Source organism: Cyprinus carpio, chromosome A9 (assembly GCF_018340385.1).
Source record: "Cyprinus carpio isolate SPL01 chromosome A9, ASM1834038v1, whole genome shotgun sequence".
Taxonomy (NCBI): Eukaryota; Metazoa; Chordata; class Actinopteri; order Cypriniformes; family Cyprinidae; genus Cyprinus; species Cyprinus carpio.
In genome coordinates, this window is record NC_056580.1 from 13,394,553 (window position 1) to 13,417,941 (window position 23,389).

Consider the following 23,389-nt stretch of genomic DNA (forward strand, 5'->3'; position numbering starts at 1 on the left):
ATATGTAAGGTATGACGGGCCTTTAAACCAGCATAAAAGATTTTTCTTGTTTTAAGCACATCACATAAAATGTATTATTAAAAATATTAATAAACTAATACAATTTGACCATTTTTTTTTCTTTCTTTTTTTGCAGTTTGTACACCGGCTTCATCCTGATTAGTTTGGCACCGTTAGCAGTCATAAAAGAAAAAAGGGAAAAATATCCAAAAAAATAAAAAATATCATCTTTTTTTTTTTTGCATGGAAAATCGACAGTGGATGTAAGAGATCAGTGTAAAATTGAACAAAACAGAAATACCTTTTGTGTGAATAACCAGTGCAAGAATCATTTGAAGAGAACATTGACAAACTCATTTGAGTTTTATGTTGAATCATCATGTGTGTATTTTAGCCCAAACAAACTTAATTTCTTTAGAATATTGTTGTTATTATCAGTAAACAAAACATCAGTAAACATTTCAATTTAATACATACAACACAACAGGTAAGAGACCACAGAAGTGTTACCAAAGTACTGCAAAGGTGTGATTTAAAAACGCATCCAAAATTATGTACAGAAGAATATACAGGGATTTTACAAACAAGCGCAGAAAAAAAAAATCTACATTTATAAGAAGCCTTGGCACACGATGGCAAGCAGCATTCACAATTTTGTAAGTATAAAAAGATCATGCAACCCTATTACAAATCTGTATTTTTTATTATAGTTAAGATGAGAGTAAAAACTGATTTTAAATTTTTTTTTATGTACATAATGTTATAAATCTGAGATAAAGAGAGCTGATTTTACACCAGCACATTCAGAGACATGTTTAATGCATATGACCTCAGATTGTTTACTACTCAGGGTAAAGGTGTTTTGTATAACTAAACTGGCACTAACTGATCCATAATTACCTGAGTAAAGGTTTGAGCCCCTCTGTGATCACCATGCCCTTTATATTGTACTGAAGTGAACAAAATGATTTCAGTGAATGTTACAATACTTTTTATAACTCAACAAAAGATGGAGAAGAAACAGGAAATAGCTTCATTACACAATCAAATCATACACAATCAGCCTAAACCAATCATAACGCCTGAAAAAAATAACACTGTCACTGCAGACCCAACACATTTTGCTGATTGCCAGGAATCATGATTGTGAAATATTACAGTACACAACAACAGACTGACAAATGTATAGAAACATATATATTTCTAGCCCTTCACTGTAGGCTATATGGACGTTTAACATGATAATCTGTACACAAGTGCTTTAGGAATACATGGTGCATTATTATGACACAAATACACAGTGCAAAACTAAAAGAGAATGTTCTTTTTATAGGAGTGAGGAATGCTGGATGACACACTGAACTTGGTTCTATAGGTGCCAAACCCTTTTCCATGATGACAAAAATACTCTAACAGTGATGAGAGGGGTGGGTGGAAAATTTAAAGTTACAGTAGGTTCATACCTACAGCCAACAACACATAGTTCAGCTTCCTACAAAAATGAATAATAAAAAAATAAATATATCTATACAAATGTATAAAACACAACTAACATTAATACAATTAAAATGTGCAGGTTTGTGTCAGTTTTGCCATAAATATCCCTGTCCCATGTCCATCGCGAAAAACTCAGAACCGGACAAGTCCACTCAGCTTCAGGGAAACCTACCAATATATATATCTTTTTTTCATATCGAACATCAGTATATGATTCATAAAAATGTACTCAAAGGAAATAAAAAGTCAAAGAACAAACACTTCATTTTGAGAAAAGTAAAGCCCACAGCTGACTGGCACAAGTCAACGGTTTCCTTAATTACTGCCATAAAGGTTTATTCCACTCCGGGCGATTCTCTCAGTTAATACTGTGGAGCATCAGGCTGATGATACAGACAGAAAACAGCAGCGTGGGACTCTGTGCTGGTTGAATGCTCTCGTTAATGGGAGATGTGGTGGCAAAGATGGCGTCAGATTCATTTCGCGGGAGGGGCATGTTACAGATGTTCCCCTCACAACAGGATATACACATCTGGATGGAGAAAAAGCAAACAATAAACACGAGAAACAGCACTAGCGAACAGTAAAAAAAGCACAGAATGCAAGGTTCTCGAGAATAATGAAAAAAGAAGAAAAATAAAGAAATAGTTGAAAGATAATGTGGCCAACTTATATATTAATTTGTTGCCACAATTTAACTAAATTAAACAAGGGGACAAATTATTACAATATGGCCATGATTTAAATGAGGGAACAAAATAAACCATGCACTTTGGGAACAAATTAATAAAATTTCTTCCACATCATCGCATTGAAAGCATTTCCTCTGAAATTTCATCGACAAATGACACACCCTTCGTGTTGCTTACCCTGCCCCTGGCTTCTTCTGATTGGTTGATAAACTGTGTCAAAACTGCCTTTAACTTAACTGATGCAGCATTAAAAATGTGCCCCTCATGTGCAAGACACAGTAAAAGACACCTAAATGCAGTGCTGGCCCTACCTATAAGCGATATAAGCGGCTGCATAGGGCCCCTGTGGCCATCAGACAGAAATCACAGGGATGGCAACAGCAGAGCTGAGCTGGAGCTTTCTCTGAAGCGGAACTTCCATAGGAATCAATCAAAAACGTTCGTGGACACGCACTGTAAGTGCCTGTAAGTGTATAGAATGCAATGCAAACAAAAGCCAAACTAAAAAGGATGTGTGCGTGCATTCAAATGCAATTTCAATACCAGCAGTTTGAGAGCGGCTGTGGCTCCCTGACGCATGCAAATTAGGCTGCATACAATATCTAGGCTGTAATTACTACGCACACTATAATAGGATGTGTAGTTCTGACCATCTCTTAGCACTGTATCATGTTTAAAGAACATTTTGGTTTCTGTTTGCGCTTTGATTTAAATTTTGAGAGAGTAGCCTACTTTGATTATGGTTGTTGCACTTAATTAGACTAAGAAACAACTGGTCTTTTTGTTTGTTTGTTTGTTTGTTTTTTATTTCTATGATCAATTTGTGGAAAAAAAAGTTCAGATAGGAGGTCAAACATTCTAAAAACTCATAGCCTGCAAGTACAGTTCTGTAGATCTGAAGAGACTCATGAAATCATACAAAAGAGAAGTCAGTCAGTTGAGTTTGTGGCAAAATCTTTTACAGTGCTTGAGTATTGTCTGTTATTGCATATAATAATTCATAATAAGAAAGCAGAATTAAGATGGCATTTACTGCAAAATAGTTAAAACATTTCAAATGCACCTGCAGACTATTTTCCAGGAATGTTTTTCATCATTGAAGATTTCTTAAAATAGTGTAAGAATCTTGTCTAGTCTCCTTTTTGTGAACCCTGTCTCGTGTCTTGTCTCGTATCAGATTTTTGCCTTCACTTTGATGTTGCTTAAATCTGTTTCAACATGTTTTCACTTATATTTGATTATTTTTGCATTTTAATCTGGACTGTCATGCCAGCCTAGAAAATGTATTCTTCTTCTTTTATTATTATTATTATTATTATACTGTTCTCTAATGTAGTTGTCATAACCAGGTGTTTTTGCTTTAGCATTAATGTCAATAAATTTTGATAAGTTTCTCTTAAGCAATCTTTAAACTCTTTAATTTTAAATTTTAAACTCTTTGGTTTTAAAAGTTTGCTTAAATGGGTTGTTGACATGACATGACATTTTCACTGTCACACAAGATAAAACATTTAATAATATTGTCATCATTTAAAATGTCTTTTTCTTACTTTTTTTTTTCTTTTTACAATTTTGAGCTTGGTAATATTGTCCTATGGTGTGATCAAGGATGTTCAATAAATTACTAAAAATTCATAAAAAATACTACTAAATTATTATTATATTAATAAAAACTTTTTTAATTAAAAAGAAAGGCATACAATTGTTAATAAATACCTAATTTTACAAGTGTCTATTTTATTAATTTCCAAAAATTTTTGTATCCATATATTTCTAAAAGCATATGAACTTGATACATTATGTCACTGAAAACTATGTCCTCCGGTGTGACATCATATCCTGTTTTTAAACTCCACGGACAATTTAATTAGTTGAAGTACCAGGAATAGTATTTTACAAAAATGCGTTTTTTACTGCATATTTGTCAACTACCCAAATACATTTTCATATCTATATCTTGAAAGATAAATACAGTATACTGAGTAAAACAAATTGGTAAAACTTTACAGTTATGTGTCCATGTAGAATTTGACATTGGGATGGGATGCGGGTGGTTAGGTGAAACTGTAGGTATGGGGGCCCCTTTCGAAAATCTGCTTAGGGCCCCCAAAACGCTAGGGCCGGCCCTCTCTAAATAAAGTGGCATTCAGGTGTCTTTATGCAGACACTTAAATTTACATTTACATTTAGTCACTTTTATCCAAACTGACTTAAAAATGAGGACAACAGAAGCAATCAAAGAAAGAATGGAGAGTGCTAGTGTTAGAGGGCCAAATTTTGTTTAAATAAACAAAAAGAAAACAAGTAGATAGAATAGAAATTGAATAGAGAGTGGTAGTGTTGATAAGTCTTCAGCTGTTTCTTGAAGATGGTAAGGACTCAGCTGCTTAATTTAAACTGAGTTTAATGCTGCTCAGAGGTGGCAGAAAATACGTCTGTATACTTTAAAACTAGGGGTCAGAGGTGGGACAGATCAGGAAAAATTTAGTTTAGTTTTTATACAGCATTACATCTTTACACAGTGTTTTGCGCAGGGACAGAGCAGCCTTAACTCTGCTGTGCAAAGAGGCCTTTGGAGATAGAACAAATTTTAATCTAAAAATTTCTAAAAGTTTACAAAAATTGACACCATACCTCAAGATTAAATTTTTCTACAAAACAAATCTATTGTTAAGTGTTTTGAGCTACATGGGTTGCTGAAGTTTAATACCACACTTAGGATTAGGCCAGAATGTTAGTACAGTACTGCACTGTAATAAAAGGCTCAACATCACCTCTCTGAACCTAAACAGTCATTATTTTAAGTTTACCTATAGAAAAAAATCACTTCAGACAAACACAAATAAATCAAACCTTTTTTAACCCAAGGATGAACCTTCAGCTTCTAAATTTGCCCTTTTAGTATAGCTGTGGCATCTTTATGCTGCATTTATCTCTCAATCTGGCCTCCACACATTTGCCCCCTGCCCTCTGCATAACTCCTGTCCTGTGTTAGAGGTAAAAGGTAAGCCACAAAGAGTTCAGGGAGTTACCGGGCGCACCTTTCAGCAAGGATTACTCAAAGCAGGATTACTGAGAGAGACGGCAGCATAACTCACACCTTTATTTCATCTGCAGCTAAATCACTTGAGAGGATAAATGGATTAACTAAAGAGCTGAGTTTAGTGTAGCTGACTGAGCCAAATCCTACAGGCGGCGGAGCCGATCAGAAATGTGTTTATCAACCACCCGACTTGCTTTCTTTAAGATCACTTCAAGTGGACTGTGTAAAGTGAGATGAGAAGATGAACGAGGATAGATTTCAGCAGGGCGAGCAAAACACAAACTGGACACGTTTGGTCTGAAACATAAGTTACTTGATATAATGTGAGTTGTATCTCACCTTGTTTCCTTCATGATCCACCTCAGAGCACCCTGCTGCAAGACAGTCTTCCAGTGCCACACAACGCTTTGTCACCGACACTGTGTTTCCATCCCAGCTCATCTTATGTTGTGTGTAGCAATATCTGCTCTCTAAAAGTTACAAAGAAGCTTCACTTAGTTTTCTCAAGGACATACTGTATACATCACAAAAGACAGCTTTAAATCCTGACTGATAAAGGAGTCAGATTTCAGAGAAAAAGCAACATTCCTCCAGGGATTATTATTATATATATTTTTTTGCATCAGATATTGTAGAACTCGCTCTTAGACACTTTAAAAATCTTTAATAAGTTTCCTTAGAATAACACAATATTGCGCAATATTTATGAGCTACTGTATGTAGAAACACTGAACACTGGAAATATATACTGTACATTCCCTGCAAATGTGCAGATGATCTGCAGCAGCATGTGCTTTACTGAAGGAATGAGTGTCTGTAAGGGGTTACAGCTCCTGAGTCATTAACACAGTGCTGTAAATCAGACCCAACACAGCACAGGACTCCTTATATGGGGGGCTATTCATACATACATGGAGCAACTCATAGGCAAAGCAGGACCTCAAACATACTGACCCTGCATCTTATTCACTGAATGCACTTCAATAGCACTGCACCTAGACTATTTAAATACACCGTAATTGTTTTATTATAGATTGTGCCTTATTAAAATAAAATGCTTTTTTGTTGTTGTTTCACAGAATTACAAAAATACTGTACTTTTGTTTCAAGACACACACTGCAAGACAAAGAGAAATGATGAAATGCCTTTCAGAGGAATTCAGACTTGTCTGTAATAAGAGAGAGGTAATGGAGATGTTGGTACCTCGTGGACAGTAGAGATCTGGAGCCCAGCGGTTGCATTCATAGTTGTCAGGTGCATCTTCACATGTAAAACATTTAAATCCTCCTGGATATGGAGTTGCTGGGAAAACAGATGACAGAAGAAGAAGAATCAATGTAAACATAATAGAAATTATTTGGTAAAAGCAAAACTGCTGGTGAAATTGATTAGCTTACATAATTATTATGTGGAACAAAAGCATTTTTTATTTTGAAAGTTTCTTATGCTCAGCAAGGCTGCACTTTTTAATTTAATTTTATTCTATTAATTTTAAATATATATTTTTAATAATATATTTAGTTTCAGTACATTATAAAATGTTTATAAAAAATATAAAAGACAGAAATATTATTACAATTTAAATGTAATATATTTTTTATGATTATATTTTAAAATGTAACCCCCCGTCCCCCCAGCTATTACTCTAGTCTTCATAAATCATTCTTGACAAATCATGATTAAGTGATTAAAAAACATTTCATTATTGTCAATGTTGAAAATGGTTTTGCTGCTTAATATTTTTGCAGAAATCAAAATAAACTTTTTTAGGATTTTAATGCTGTAATTAAAAGTATTCTTTTTTTTTAATTGATTGTGTGTTGTCTGTCACGACACGCACACAAAAAGGTAGATCCAAGTGCAGTATGTTTATTGGGGCAATCCAAATATCATAAACTTAGCCAGGCAATGGTCAAAATCCAGGTAATCAGTCCAAAACAAGAAACACAAAACCAGGGTGACATTAAACAAGGACTCCGTGACACAGACAGAAACAAACCAGGTAACAGGCGCAACAGGTGATTACAATACTAACGGGGAATTGGCTGAGTGCAATGATTAATGACCAGGGACAGCTGAGTGCAATGAGCAGTGATAAAACAGACAAGACTATGGGAAATGTAGTTCTGAAGTGGGGTGACGATACTGGGAAGTGAGACCTCTAGTGGACACCCAGGGATACACAGACCAGACACTGTGACATTGGCATAATGTTACAGTTTGTTATGCCCCCCCCCCCCCCCAAAAAAAAAAAACATTCATTTGAAAAATATAAGGAAAAATATTTGATTCTTTCTCTGAGAATTTCAGTATTGTCATGTTTAAAAATACTGTATTTTTTTCCCTCTATGGAGCAAGTCAAACATTTTCATCTCAAATTATAATTTAAAAACTGTTTGCAGATTAGATAAAATGCAATTTATAGCTCTTTTAAATAATTAAATCACACTCGGAGAAATGTTTTATGTGCCTGTCTCAATTTCCTAATCATCAGGAACACCTGCCATATGGACTGAGACACTATCTAATCAAGGGCACTTCCTCCAGAATTTGCTGTTATTTCTTACACTTTGGAACACAGTGTGCTTTTTCTCTTCTGGAGCTCCTCAATCAGATTACACAGCTCACATGAAACAGGAACATCAGTCTCTTTTTTCTTTTTAGTTTTAAGAAGAAAACCCTCTTGTTGACCTCACCCAGCAAACATTTAAGAATCTGATCAAATGACCACTTTAAACAAGCCATTCATTCATTCAGACATCCTCGATGTGTTATTACTTCTGAGGGCTCTAAATAGCTCTGTATATACAGAGCTTAGTAGCTCATTTTTGACCTACAGTTTAACTGTTAAGTCCCCCAAATTCTTGTGACTCTAACGAAAGTGGTCACTAAATAATGAATACAATGATACAACTGACTGTAAACCCTCTTAGATATTTATAGCACAGACTTAAGGAGGTGAGAGAAACACTGTAGTTAAAAAAACAGCAAAACATGAACAGTCCAACACATTTTTATGACCGTCGGATGTCTATGTCACTTTTACATTATAAATTTTCTTCCTTTCCTCCAGCTAATTTAATATGCACGTCTTGTGTGTCTGTTTAATTTTTGGTGTTAAAAAGGAGAAAACAATACAATTTGTTACATAATTCAATGTAAGCAAGCTTTTGAGTTTTCAGCTTTTTATAATGAGCCAATTTTTGAAAGTCACCTGCATTTTGTAAACACACTCATGGCTGCATTGTAAAGTAGCGCTAACTATACTAAGTAGCTGGAGTTTGTTTTGTTTTCTGAATGATCTCATGGGGTTGTAAATCCACACTTGCCATCTGGAGTCATGAAAGAAAATGAACTCCATCATCATCATAAATCCTCTACATCAATATGCAACAGCTGGATATCAGCAGGTCACAAAATCAGTGCTGGTGCACAAACTATTTTGGGATCTCATCAGAACTGATTTGTTTTAACCTCACACACACACACACACACACACACACACAATCCCCACTGGGCCATTGAGCAGACGCGGATATCTCCAGCTGCACACCGGAGAGCCGGCACACAGCTAAAAGGATTTTGGGAGGTCCTGCTTACTGTGATGAAAGAGTTTGGGATTTCACAGATTAATTCTCTCAACAGAACTCAAACCAACCTCTACTCTCTTTCATTAGGGCTAAATTGTACTTGAACAATACCATATGTATCCAACTGTTTCTGAGATATTAAAATTACGTAGTGGTAACAGATTATCGAAACTTTCATTATAAGTAATTGACTAACATGTAATGCATAGAACATCAGTACATTCAAATATAAAAAATAATCCAGCGAGATTTAATGTACCTAGTGTATAGGACAAAAGTTGTTTTAAACGCAAACGATAGTCACACCAAATACTGATTTGATTTAGTTAAATGATGTTAACTGATAATTTTTTTTTTTTTTTACATTATTTTGGAAAGAATCCTCACATTACAGCATTTTTACACAAGTGCCTTTTCACAGTGCTGTAGCTTTGTAGGTAGATTTCTTCAAGGATCTTGGAGACGTTGCCACAGTTCTTATGGATTTAGTCAGCCTAAGTTACGATGCATTTGAGAAATGCCATCAACCAATCTGACAGACTAAATCCATAAGACTACCATTTGCGTTTAAAACAACTTTTATGGATTTGACTTTGATATGACTTGATGAATGTGGTTAGAAAATGTTACCCATATATTTGATGGACGTAACAACCATTTCCCCATGAAGGAAAGGCTACACTGACCCATGGCACCAAGGCCATTGCCACATGCTTTGAACAATTGATTTAGCATCAGCAGGGATGGTGGGCAATCCATGAGTTTCAGGGTGGGGGATCTTAACACAGCTGCTGTGTCAGCTGAGACGCTGAGTTTAGCTACAGATCACTGGCTTGATGCTCAACCACTAATACAGCCTGGAAGGCCTGGCCAATTATTAGGACACAATAGAAAATCAAGAACACCACATTTGGAATAAATCTGCCTATATTCAGAGCATAAAGGTCTAATAGCTCCCCACTAGCCTTTATAGAAGTCATGACTGACAACTGATGTCTGACCCTTTTGATCTTCCAGATGACCCAGGAAAAACATGGATTACACCGGTTTTATTTTCAAGGCTTTGGCAGAATCTAAGGAAAAAAAAAAGAAATACTTACTTGAGGGATGGAGAAAAACAATGTCTTTTTCTGTGAAGTCCCTCGATTGAACCGCTTTGATCCAGCCGGTGATGGCGGTCAGCATTAGGCCCCAGGCCATGAGAGGCCAGGGTTCCATAGCTGGAAGAAAACTCACATGAGCAGGTACCCAGATCCAACACGGCACCTGTTAAACAAAACAACCATTTATAAAAAACACAAAGCCAGAGTCATACAAAACAACTTAAATATAGGCACCAAATAAATGAAATTTAACGAGGGGTTAAAGAAACATCTGCTGAAGATAGAAAGGAAACTCTACAGGATTAAAGCAGTTCAAAAGCGGTGTTACTGTATCTCCAAAACGCTGGACACAAAGAGGCATGCTTGCTATTCCAGCAAGTGCTTCATTATATCAATGACAATGTCAGCAGTCTGCCAATGTCCTGACCCTCAGCAACAGTGACCCTCTCAGCCATTTGCTTTGGTTGTTGGCAGCAGAACAGACACCCATCTACTGTTTTCAATTACTGAATGCCATACTTACAATGAAACATCTTTGATTAACACCACAAAATGAATAGTCATATATTTACAATCTATTAAATAGGATCAAATTTAATGGATCAGAACATTCATGTGCTTCATGTAGCATATTTTTTGAAAGATTCTGTTAACAAAATAATGACAATTAGCATGAAAACTTTATATAAGTAATTTTTTTATTTTTTTATTTTTTAAATATTGAAATTACATTTCACCATTTACATTTAGTTGAAATAGAATTAAATGAAAAAGGATCATTGTGCTATTTGGTGAGATACTTTTTCAAAAAATAAGCCTGGAGAAAAGTACATGGTTTAAACACGGAGCTCTGTGGTTTACAATACTGAAACGAAAGCTGGGGCAGATTACACATATTTCAGAAGTGCTTGACTAAACTGCTTTGTGTGCTTTCTTCTGCGAGTCAGATGCGATCCAGCCAGTAATCATTACATTTGTTTTGGTGAATCAATTTCTCAAATTTTGTATACAACTCACATAAAACCTAGCATGAGAAAGCTATTCAATTTAACAGAGTAATAACATAATAATACATTTTCTAGTTTTTTAAAAACATAGTTTCTCTGCATCAATTCAAAGTTAATGCAAATTGGTACAATCAATGTATAAGTCCAGTAGAATTATAATGGCTTTCCTGTCTGAGGCAGGAAAAACAGATTTCCTCCTGTTTATTGTGTTAGCCATACTGATCTTAGAAAAATGATTAAACAGACCGACACCGGGCAGCCTTGAGCTTCTGTTGCTGCGTAGCTCCTGACCTCTCAGACAATACAGAGTGGCGCAGCACAGCCATGTTAGAGAGCATCAGGTTTCCTCAAAGTGATCCTTTTCACCACTGAAGGTCTAAGGCAGTATTGAAAAGAAGCACACATGTACATATCGGTTTTCGTTTTTAGCTGCAGATTGGTCCCACAAGCTGTTCGTCGACTGGGGATGTCAACAAACAATTTAAGTATGTTTTGACACATCTTTGATAAATGTGGTGACCTCTATAATAAGTTAAGTCTAAAGGTAATGAATTGGATTTTCCCCTTGGCTTTTAGTATTATATTAGTAAGAACTTAACACGTGGAAATGTGTTTCATGTGAATGCTGCTGAACAGAGATAACATGGCAGATGTATGGCGATAAATCTTTAAATGAAACAGCCAGGTGTTACGATGAATTAAAAGTAATTCAGTTCATGACACATTTGTGCAATCATAGTTTCTGCAAGAGAAAATATTAAAGAGATAGTCCATCCAAAAATGGAAGTTCCGTCATCATTTATTTACCCTCATGTTTTTCCAAACTCAATGCTTTTTTTTTCTCCTTCAGGAGAACACAAAAGGAGACGTTTAGAAAAATGTTTATGCTTTACAATGTTCAGATCATTTTTTGTGTTCCTCAGAAGAAAAAACCTTAAGTAAATTATGACAATTTGTATTTTAGGTGAACTATAACTTTAAAAACACATATATATATATATATTATATATATATATATATTATATATATATACTTGATACATTATCTGGCCAACTAAAAAAAAACCTCACACTTAAATATTCAATTAAAAGCTGATTATTGTATGAAAAACTTGCTGATTATCCTCATTCTTAATCAAGATAGAGAATGCCTGCGGTTTAAATAATCTGAAGCTCTGATAAAATCAAGCCCTGTATGACATGAAGAGAAAATGCGTTAAGTAAGGTAAGCCCAGAGTAACAAAAAACATCCTACTGATAAGAAAACATGGATTTAGTTTCAACACACAGGTGTCCTCAGACCAGAGGCATCTTATTCAGGTTTATCTGTTACTGAGGTTTCTAATGTCTAAGACTATCAAGCACCAGCTGTCCAGAGCACAACTCTGAGAACATGGCTGATAAGAGATCACCAACAATAGGGAAGGACTGAGACATAACTCTATACTTGCATACCGTTCAGAAGTTTGGAGTCAATAAGACTTTTTCTTTAAATATATTAAATTTTTTATTCAGCAAGGATACATTAAATTAATCAAAGGGGACAGTAAATACATTTACAATGTTTCTATTTAAAATAAATGGTGTTCTTTTGTACTTTATTAATTAAAGAACTCTGAAAAAATAAAATAAATAAATAAATAAAAAATAAAAATAAGCAGCACAACTGCTTTCAACATTGATATAATAAAGAAATGTTTTTTGGAACCAAATCTGCATATTAGAATGATTTCTGAAGGATGATGTAACACTGAAGAATGGAGTAATGATGCTGAAAATTCAGTTTTACTTTCAGATGAATAAATTACATTTTAAAATACATCAATGTTCAATTTTTGTGGCACCTGAAGTCCAGCAGACTTTTTCTTCATAATTATTTGAATAATTAAATTTTAAGTGTGGATATTCTAATCACAATAATGACGATTGCAAGAAACAAGTGAAATATTTAATTTAAAAACATCAGTTTCTAAACAAGGCACATAATAACTACTCTGACATTCAAAGGCAACCTTCCAGACCAATCAGGAAGTGCCTCAGGTTGAACTTCAGTGCCACATCTCCTCTAAAGCTTTGCCAGGTGCCTGCCATGAGCAATACCTGTCATCAAAGCCCACACGCCTTCGAGTTGCTCTGGAAAATGGAAACTGTGGTTGTCTGTTTGTTAAAGCAGACTATTCTGTAGTTTGGAGAGTGCTGAAGAGGATCACTCTGTATTAAATCATAGCTGGGGAGCAAACAATTTAACACAACATGAACCCAGTTCTGATGCAAAATGGCCATTTGTACTTGCTTGATTTGGTCTGTACTGCTTCCATGGCGTCTCTGACCCTCTTAATGCAAAAGATTTTGAGGCAAAAGTTACTAAGGAGGTATAATTATGTGTGCACATACCACCACTGGTACAATTAAACATAAATTATTCTCTTTCAGTGAGACTAAACATTAAATTATACATATATAATTGTCTTCATTCCTGTCTCTACAACATCCATGTGCATTATGTATGATATTAACACATATCTGTACACTGTACTACATTAATTTACAACTACTCTTTGCTGTTTAAAAATTTGGGGTGAGTAAGCAATTCAAAACATCTATTTTCTATTTTAATATATTATTAAATGTAATTTATTCCTGTGATAACAAAGCTGAATTTTCAGCAACCATTACAGTCTTCAGTGTCACATGATCCTTCAGAAATCAAACCAATATGCTCATTTGTTGATCAAGAAATATTTCTAATTATCAGTGTTGAAAACAGTTGTGCTGCTTAATATTTTCGGAATCACTTTCTCGCATAAAGCTATAAAAAATAATGTGGATAGTAAAGTTTATTAATTATAAGATTATTTGGTCTATTTATAAGAATTGTTTGAATTTATATTGCAATTTCTGATTTTTTTGACTGAGCCATCGTTGAAAAAAAGAACAATTCACTCCAAAACAAGCAGCATTAGTCATTTGACTGCATGTATTACGCTGCTGATTTTAGTGATTAGCACCTGTGATACACCATGTAAGAATGACTCTCTGAAAGCCTGACTTCCTCTCTGTACAGCTTGATACATCTACATTCATTTCATCTCATTACTGCAGGTCACTGGTTGACTCAGACCCAGCAGGGCAGAGGAAAGAGACTCCCAGCAGGTCAAGGGCCCTGGAGTTCCTGCCTGAGCCACTGCCAGGTGAGTAAGACTAACTCAGGTCAGAAACAAGATACTCAGGGTTGTGAATTGGCCTGTGAATGGCAGTCGCTCCCATTAATGGAGGGAAAGAAATGCAAATCCTCTCTTGTGACTTACAAAACTTGTTGGACCAGATTTCGCACAGGTTTGAGAAGTAAAAGGGGAAGAGCAGCAAAGAAGCCACAAGCTGCACGTTGTGGCTATTTTCCAGTCTGCCACAAACACCTGCATCTCAGTATTTCATCTAGAAGGAAAACATTATCCTAGAAACTGCAAAATACAAGAGGTTGATATGACTTAGCACAACCCTTATCTATGCCACGGACAGAAAATAAACAAAAATTTTGCATAACATATTCAAAACAGTTTATTGCAAAACTAATTTCCTTGGAAAGCCACAATATAGAAAGAATGTACAATAACACTGATGTAGCTGCACATCTCCACTCATTTGAGAGAGCACAATGCAATCTCAGCAGAGCCCTGCTGTCACAAGCCAAATGGCATTGAGTAATGCCTCTGCCCTATAGTGCACCCGGCCAAAACCAAAGGAGTCAAGTTGGATCAGAATCACACAGGAGCTAATTGAAATCCTACATGCACACACACACACTAATCCCTAACCATTCGAATTAATCCATCCAATTCAGCTGTATAATTTTTAATCCCCTCTTCAGTCTCTTGAAACATACAAAGATCCAAGGAATATCAGCTTCACAATGCAGAAATGAGTCTGTTTAAAATGATCACTGTTGGAACAATATTAATATGACACAATGTGCCATATGCTGCATGCATAAGCTTGGGGGAAACCTGAATACACCTCTTTTATGATTATCATGTTTTTATTTATTTATTTATTTATTTATTTGTATTTTCTTGGGTGGGCATGAGTCAAAATGTCAGGGTCATACAACTGTCCTGATGTAATAATCAAGAAACAAAGCCATAATGAATGATATTCTTAAAAAACAACAACAACAACAAAAACATATTAAGTAGTTTGACAATCTTTTATTATCCTCGTTCCAAATATTTTAACAAAAGTGTCTCACTGTTACTGTATAAAAAACATGTTTGTGTATGTATGTATGTATGTATGTAGCTGGATTTATGTTTTAATGTATATTTTGTTTCATGAAATGAAAATGATTACATGAAGACTGAAGAAGGGATAAAATATCCTTGTGGCAGCTGTAGAAAACCAAGTGGATGGGGTAAGTTTGATTCCCTTGAACTCTGGGCCAGCAAAACTGAGGGCAAACAGGGGCTAATTAAGAATGTTCATGAAAGGATTTGCTGCCTCTTTTGTCTTTGGGGCTCAGATGGCAAAACCTCACATTCTCCCAACAAGACATTTACACTACGTGCTCACGGACAGAGTGTGACTGAGTTTAATCAGATGGAGGAAAGCACGCTCTGCTCTGAACTATGAAGCTTTTGTGCCTGCTTACATGTAAACATCTACAGATCAGACATGACTGGGATATTTGAAGATCACCTGACACTGGAGGAGCTTGTGATTCAGTCAACATACCATGTCAAAGAACATCATTAGTAACATAAATTGCCCAAACATAACACCACTATGTCTGTTCAAGATCTAAATGATGGGAATAAGATGGCAGAAAAAGGTGGCTGTGGTTGCATTCATAAAAAAATAAAAAGTCTTGTCATCTTTTCAATCAAAAAAGTATACGCCTATGTTTTAGCAGAATAGCCAATCTGTGGAGAGCATTCAACCATGAAGAAAAAAAACTTACCAACTTAATTTCATTGTGTAAACATGAAAGGTTTGAGATGGCAATTAAAAACATATCAGTGAAAAACCATGAGGCATTGAAGCTAATGTCTGCAGTGAAAGCAGGACGACAAAGACTGTATTTACAAGGAGTGGCAATAAGGACATTTGCATCATTCTTAGTTTCAGCCTCAGATAGCACATACCACCCAATAACCTCTAATATCTCAAGATTTCACAAAAAATATATTCTCAAAACAGAATATATAAATCAATGTATACACATTTTTTTTTTTCAGAAAATTTCAATGTGAATTTCAATTTCATTGCAATGTGAATTATCCACAAGAATCCACCCAACATTCTCATGGGGAAAAAAAAAACATCAAAGGAAATGGAAAGGCTCTGGAGGCATGCTGAAATATCTGTTGCTGATGCTGAGGAGGGAGAAACATACTCTAAATGACAACATCAAGACTGACTGCATACATATGGGTTCAAAGCGAAATGGCAAAAATTTAACCACTATGCTTTAATAAAAATATTTATCTTTTTTTTTCAGGATTCTTTGATAAATATAGAAAGTTCAAAAGAACAGCATTTATTTAAAATAAATAAATTTTGTAATAATGTAAAAGTCTTTACTATCACTTCTGATTAAGTTTAATGGGTCCTCGATGAATAATAAATGAATGAATATAATGCTGAATAAAATACTTTTTTAATATATATATATATATATATATATATAAATATTTAAAATGTATATATTATATATACATTTCAAAATATATCTGATTACACTGATATTGAACTACACACCAACTAAGGTGAATAAACCTTATTGTTCAAATCCTGGTACAAAGTGGATTATTAACAGACTACATATAAATCTTCATACACAGACAAAAGATGGCAGCAGCTTCACTACAGGGTGCAAAAAGGCCTCAGTAAGACAAATCGGATACATCTGTTCAGTAAACCATTCAAATGGGGTTCAAGAGCAGCTAATTAGCATCAAAATCTGCCAAAAGCTACTTAACACCACACAGTTTTACACAGGCCACTCTGACCAAATTATTTTCCATAGTGACTAACCTAAAGAAACACATATATCATGCTGTTTAGCTAAAAAGACTTGAAAATGAAAATAATGTAATAATGGGGTATAACAATAACAGATGCATTAAGAGAGCTGGGTGCCTCACGCAGACTAGCACTGACTCAGTGATAGTGATCTTTGCCTGGTTACTCATGCAGTTAATGCTAAACAAACTTTGCTAAATAATTCAAAAAGAGCATAAGTAATGCACAGCGTTGAGGGATTCTCTTATACGCCCCAATGCACAGTGTTTGTTAGGTACTCAGCCCAGAGAGAAGTGTCATTATCCAAAGACCATCAGCCTTTGTCAAGTTCCTCGACATGGTGAGGGGAAATAAAGGGTGTCAGATGAAGCCATCGCTCTGTCTTCTGCCTCACCGTCCCCTTTGAGATGGCACTCTGGGTTATGGAGAGTTTGATCAGCACATGGAGCACTGAACCCCCTCCCCCACTATGCCATGGGATGTTTTATAAGACCTCTGATGGTCACGCAATGGTAAAACGGTAATATTGTGGGTATTACAAGAAAATGTAAAGAAAAAAAGATGCTCTTGACATCCAAAATGACATCAAGCTAATTTTTTACTAAATGTTAACTGAGCATTTTAACTATTAAAAAAGGACCACAGAGTAAATGAAAACATAAATCCAGACACAACACATAGCAACATCATTACATGTAGTGCAATCCATTAACATGATCCAAGAGATTCAAAACACAGCAGAACGGCCACATCTAACATTTCTGTGACATTCGTCCAGCCTGCATCATACCGTCAGAAAATCACCCTCATACATCAGTAATAAAGTCCCATATAACTCTAAATGCTTCCATACCCTTCTCATTAGAAGGTCTCAAATAACACCTTTCAGTTTCTTGGCTGGCCCATCTGAAGAAACACCTGCCCCGGCTCTTACATGTTATCAGGTGTTTAACTATTTCTTGTGGTCAGAGGACATGTAAATATGTGGGCCTTCCTGTCACAAATTTCTATAAGGGAAAGTATCCACTCAAACAAGAGTGGAATCCGCAAATCAGTTGTCAGGTCAAGCTAATCTATCAATCGCTAACGGGATGTCAGATTCCTCCATTAGTCTACTGATGCAAAATTTAATCCAATTCAGACGGTCAAGGTGTAATAATATGTAAATTTATTAAAAAGAATATAGAGAACAGAAACCACAAATCATAACTTGGAAATAAAGTTCTGGATAATAGTAACAACCTTCAAATATAGAAAATGTAAATCCAATGTTTAATAACAATCCATTTATGATGGATTGAACCCAACCAGTATTAATCAAAACATTAATACAATTGTAATTAAAACATAAACAATTATTTTGTTCGTACCAAAATATTAAGTATTAAAATATTAAAATATCAAAGTATCTGAATTTCAAGGTATCTGAATTTGAATAAAAACCTGTAAGAGTTCTAAGTCTGAGTCTAAGAGTTGTCGAGTGAAGCCAAAGAAGAGGAAGTGAGCTGAAAAGATAGAGAGACCAGAGTCTCAGAAAGTCAAAAACCCCCTCTATTTTGCAGAGTCTATCTTATATACTGTTGTTCTAGACATAAGTCGTCATCTGGCTATCACTTATAACACCTGACCTTTAAAAATAGTCTAGTCAATGTCTCGATTTTGGAGTTCTTCCTCTTTTAGATTCAAAGTATCATACTGATAATTCTAAGAAATACTGATACAAAAGAACAATACGTGCAGTTCAACTTCATATGCAAAACAGACTTAGCTGACTACGCAGTTAGAAATACTGTGAAATTACATATGAAATATACCACAAAGTTTATCAAAAACATTTTGAATATAAAGATGAAACCTATTAATATATATGAGACAGATCATTACCATGAAATATAATTTTTTTAACTTTTGAAATGAAACTTATCATTATGAATAGAACACATTCTGAGTACGTGACTTCTCAGAATCTCTCAACAACACTTGGGTTTAATTTAAATACGTGGACTTCTTCTCAGAATCTCTATCACCATGTGGATTTCTTAGAATCTCCACACACCATCTACAAAGCAGAGGTATTAGCAGGGCTCAATTATAAGGATGGCCGCATATGATACATGAAGAATAAAGCATTTTAATTCAAACATAAATGATACATTGGATATATACATATATATATATATATATAGATAATATATATATATATATATATATATATATATATATATATATATAAATTTTTTTTTTTATTATTATGAAGCACTTTTAATACAAATATAAATTATATACTGACCCATACATAAAGTATGCCACAAAAAAATAAATTAAGCTGTGATTAAGCTTATAATAATAATAATTAATAATAACAATAGCGCTGTAAATGTTTCAGTAAAGTCTTATAATAATAATAATAATGCATTTTGCATAACAGCTCTAAAATTACTATATAAACAGTCTTGTTTCTCTTTCTGGTTCAGTCACAATAGTGCTGTAAATGTTTCAGTAAAGTCTTGCACATAGAGTTTGCTAATTAGGCTGCACATTTAAGCAATCACAAACAAATGATGTCCCTTTTCTGAAGAAGAAGAAAAAAACATGTCTGAACATCTACAAACTACAGCTACAGTCTGTATCTTATATTTACTAAGCTTTTCTGCTTTGTATTATGGTAACATCTCATGATGCAAATTTCTTCAGTTTATATTTACAGAAAATAGCATTTAAGCCTTTGTGAAATTGCCTTGAGTTACACCACCCCCACCCAGATAGAGTGAACCCAGGAGAACTAATGGATGATAAATCTTATTGCGTGGGCACTGGGATTTTAAAAAACTAAGACAAATGCATTTTTCATGCTGGTGAGGACCCTTTCATTTCTTAAAGATTTTCTTCTTGAATTCATTGTTCTGACCGTGTCCCTTCAACCAAGACTGCAGCCCCACCACAAAATCAGACTGTCTACAGATGGGCTTTAGACACACATCTCTCTATAATTCCATTCTTCCTATGCATGTGTGCAGGAGACAATGCATTTCCTTTGCCCCTGACTGGACAAGACTATAGACTTTATTGTATTGTATAAGGCTGTATTATGTATTATGCAATAGTTAACATAACCTAACAATGCAAAACACATTCACATCATATATTAATCTCGGTTATTGTTATTATCTACATACAGTATATACTACATACATATTTAACATTTAAATTATAAATGATAACATTATTTCAAGCATTATAATCTAATGTTAAGCATAAAATATCAAAAATAATTAATACAATTAATTAAACATAAAACATGTATTATTAGTAGTAGCAGTATGAACAAAAAATAATAATAAATATGATTCTTATAGCCATTTACACCTATATTAATAAATGCTATCAAATTATTGTTAATTTTCAGTTCATGTTATCTAACACATCAACTAATGTTATTGTATAGAATAATACTGTAAAGCATTCCCATGATATTCTTGAATTTGAAGGTGAAGAGAATGACAGTACGAGTCAGTCTATGCTTTACTACGGTACTTTCACTTTGCATTGTCTGAAATGGTCTCGGTCGTTATGATGTCATCAGGGCTCTCCCAGAAAGAAAAGGGCTTTCCACCTCAGCTGAAATGTTTTCTCCTGTCTGATATCAGAGGAAGCTTGGCTTATAAATAACTCAATGTATTTCATCTCGCTGCCTGCTAGGTGAGAATATTTCGCAGTGTTCCTTCCCCTTGTGTCCTTGGCTGCCTGTGTTGAGTCTGTATTCACACACACCCTACACAGACTACAGATAAAATGCACTTCAGTCTATCTTTTGCACTGAAAAAATCTCACTGTGGAAATGAGCATGGAGTTATTTATCTTCTCCACCACCACGCAGATGGATTACCACTAAATGAGATTAAGCATCGACACTAGAAAGAGAAGAACAACAGTCTGGGCTACGACTGGCACTTTCATAAAAAGGTCATTGAAATGATAAGACGAGATTCTCATGGTTGGTCAACATAAGGCATTGACTGTGAGCCAAAAAAACATCAAACAAAACATTTGTGCGTTACATACTAAGGAGCCTATGTATTATAGATTTTAATGCAGAACTGTATTGAAAATGCAGAGAACAAATGGAAAGCAGCAATGCATATGTACACACTGAATTAACCACTCCTACAAGCACGGCAAACACAAAGCAGCACACAAAGCTCCATCAAGGCAAGGAATTGAGCCATATCAAATAAAATCTGCCTCGTTCCTAAAAAAATCAAACACTGTATTCATGCACCTGCTGCATATTTTAATATTAAATATTATAGATCCATTTTTGTGCATGTATTTACACTAGTGGAAGTAGGAGCGCTTCATTGCTAAATAGTTCCAGTACAAATCCATGACACTGAGGGCAGGAAGGGACATTTCTGACCTTGTATGAATGCAGTGAATGACAGGTCGCCACTAGCTTTTGACAGAACATCAAAATACGCACATTTAACGAGCCTGGAAGATAACTCGCTTATTTGACCGGCACTATGTTTAAGGCATGAACAGATTTAAGAATTAAGCTGAATTTCAACCCCTTTGTATGTTTAATTGAACTTATATAGTGTAAAATATCAGTGTTGTGCATTTGTTTGACAGGATGACCATTTTGTTTTGACCTTTGAAAATGTCTGTTGCTGTTGCACTCCTTACTAGTTTAGACTAAAATTACCCCTCAAATATTGTTAGCGATGCAACAAACTACACTGTAAAATATCTTTTTTGTTGAAAAACCTTTCTTGAACATGTAAAATATTCAAATTAAAACAACAACAAAAACAACAACTTTTTTGGTGACTGCATATTTCCCAATTCCTAATTATACTATATGTCACTAAACTATATAATGTAAATATACAAACCTATTTGAACTATTTAAATCTGTCTGTCACCGTACTGAAATAGGACAAATGGACAATAAAAGGCCACGTGATAGCCTACAGTAATGTATAGTTCATCAAAATGCCTCTTCAGCAACAGTAGTCAATGAGAATGTAAACAGAGCACCCAGACAAAGACAAGACCCATCACGCTATCATACAACACTAAAATAATGCAGTAAACATAAACTTAACCTAAAAGGAAACATAAAACATTATAATTTACATAGCAAAATGCCCCAGCCATTCCCCATAAATAAATTATTGATGAAATATTATTTTTACAAATAAAATATACATAATGCATTATTACAATCCATACATTATATATCACACACACATATATATGTGTGTATATATATATATATATATATATATATATATATATATATATATATAAAATTATATATATAATTTTTACAAAATGTTACAGTAAAATCACATATGTATTAAAACGTATGATTTTATCGTGCATTATATGGTAGGGTAACAGTTCCGTAATCACAATACGTATGTGTTTCTATAGACTTTTTATATTCTTTCGTTAAAATTCCTAACATTTTTAGAACGTCTCATTATAATCAGAAGCGTTTAGCGCGAGCGTGCTCTTCAGTCTTGATTATAATGCAAGCGTGCTAGTTTTGACGCAACGCTGTCAAACAAGCTGCCGCTGTAGTTCTTTCTCATGTTTACTATCTTTCTGCTGTGTTTTGGATCAGTGAGGTGCAGTGAATGAAATGCATTTTACACCAAACCATCTAAAAAACACTCTTCTTGAGCTGAGAACAGGACATTTGTTCAGATTTTAAAGGGTGTGCTCTGTCATGCATTAATCCAATCGCTGCAGGTTAAATGAAAAGGTTACGGCTACTTACCGAAAATGATTCAAACGACTTTAGTCAAACTTTTTTTTCACGGCTGATTTATCCCTGTATGGCAAGAACCGAAGAGAGTCATGTATATCAATAGTGTCCTTTCAGATGTCTGTCTGTACTCATGACACGTCCGAGCTGAATCCCTGTGAACTCAAAGGTTCCTAAAAGGCGGATGAGACGCTCGGCTTCTCCTATCAGAGGTCGAGAGGAGGCGCGTCCCGATGGATCCCCACACACACACACACACACACACACACACACACACACACACACACACACACACACACACACACACACACACACACACACACACACACACACATACACACACACACACACACACACACACACACACACACACACACACACACAGTCTGGAGCACTATCCTTGTAGAGACTCCCCTAGGCATGATGGTTTTTATACTGTACAAACTGTATTTTCTATCTCCCTACCCCAAACCCTAAACATACCCCTCACAGAAAACTTTCTGCATTTTTACAATATTAAAAAAAAAAACTCATTCTGTATGATTTATAAGCTTATGTACCCATGGGGATCTTAATTTAGATTAGACCTAAATTAAGGTCCCCACGGTGACTCACCCCATGAGTTTGTGTGTATTCAGGTTTAGGCTCCCACCAGTATAGAAA

At 34.9% G+C, this 23,389-nt stretch overlaps 1 protein-coding gene across 1 annotated transcript; it reads right to left on the reverse strand.

Moving 5' to 3' along the window:
• Positions 1-251: 251 nt before the first annotated feature.
• On the reverse strand, positions 252-22,919 carry lypd6 (LY6/PLAUR domain containing 6). Its single transcript, XM_042763600.1, has 5 exons — positions 22,739-22,919; positions 9,924-10,089; positions 6,437-6,535; positions 5,572-5,702; positions 252-2,029 (listed from the first exon to the last, which is right to left on the reverse strand). The coding sequence occupies exons 2-5, from the start codon at positions 10,039-10,041 to the stop codon at positions 1,856-1,858; spliced, it is 522 nt and encodes a 173-aa protein (XP_042619534.1). The 5' UTR covers positions 10,042-10,089; positions 22,739-22,919; the 3' UTR covers positions 252-1,855.
• Positions 22,920-23,389: the final 470 nt, after the last annotated feature.

Coding starts and splice junctions, on each gene's coding strand:
- lypd6 (XM_042763600.1), bottom strand. CDS start 10,041: ATGGAACCCTGGCCTCTCATGGCCTGGGGCCTAATGCTGACCGCCATC. Junction 5,703..6,436: donor AGATCTCTACTGTCCACGAG/GTACCAACATCT, acceptor TGTAACTTTTAG/AGAGCAGATATTGCTACACA. Junction 2,030..5,571: donor TGGATCATGAAGGAAACAAG/GTGAGATACAAC, acceptor TTCTCCATCCAG/ATGTGTATATCCTGTTGTGA.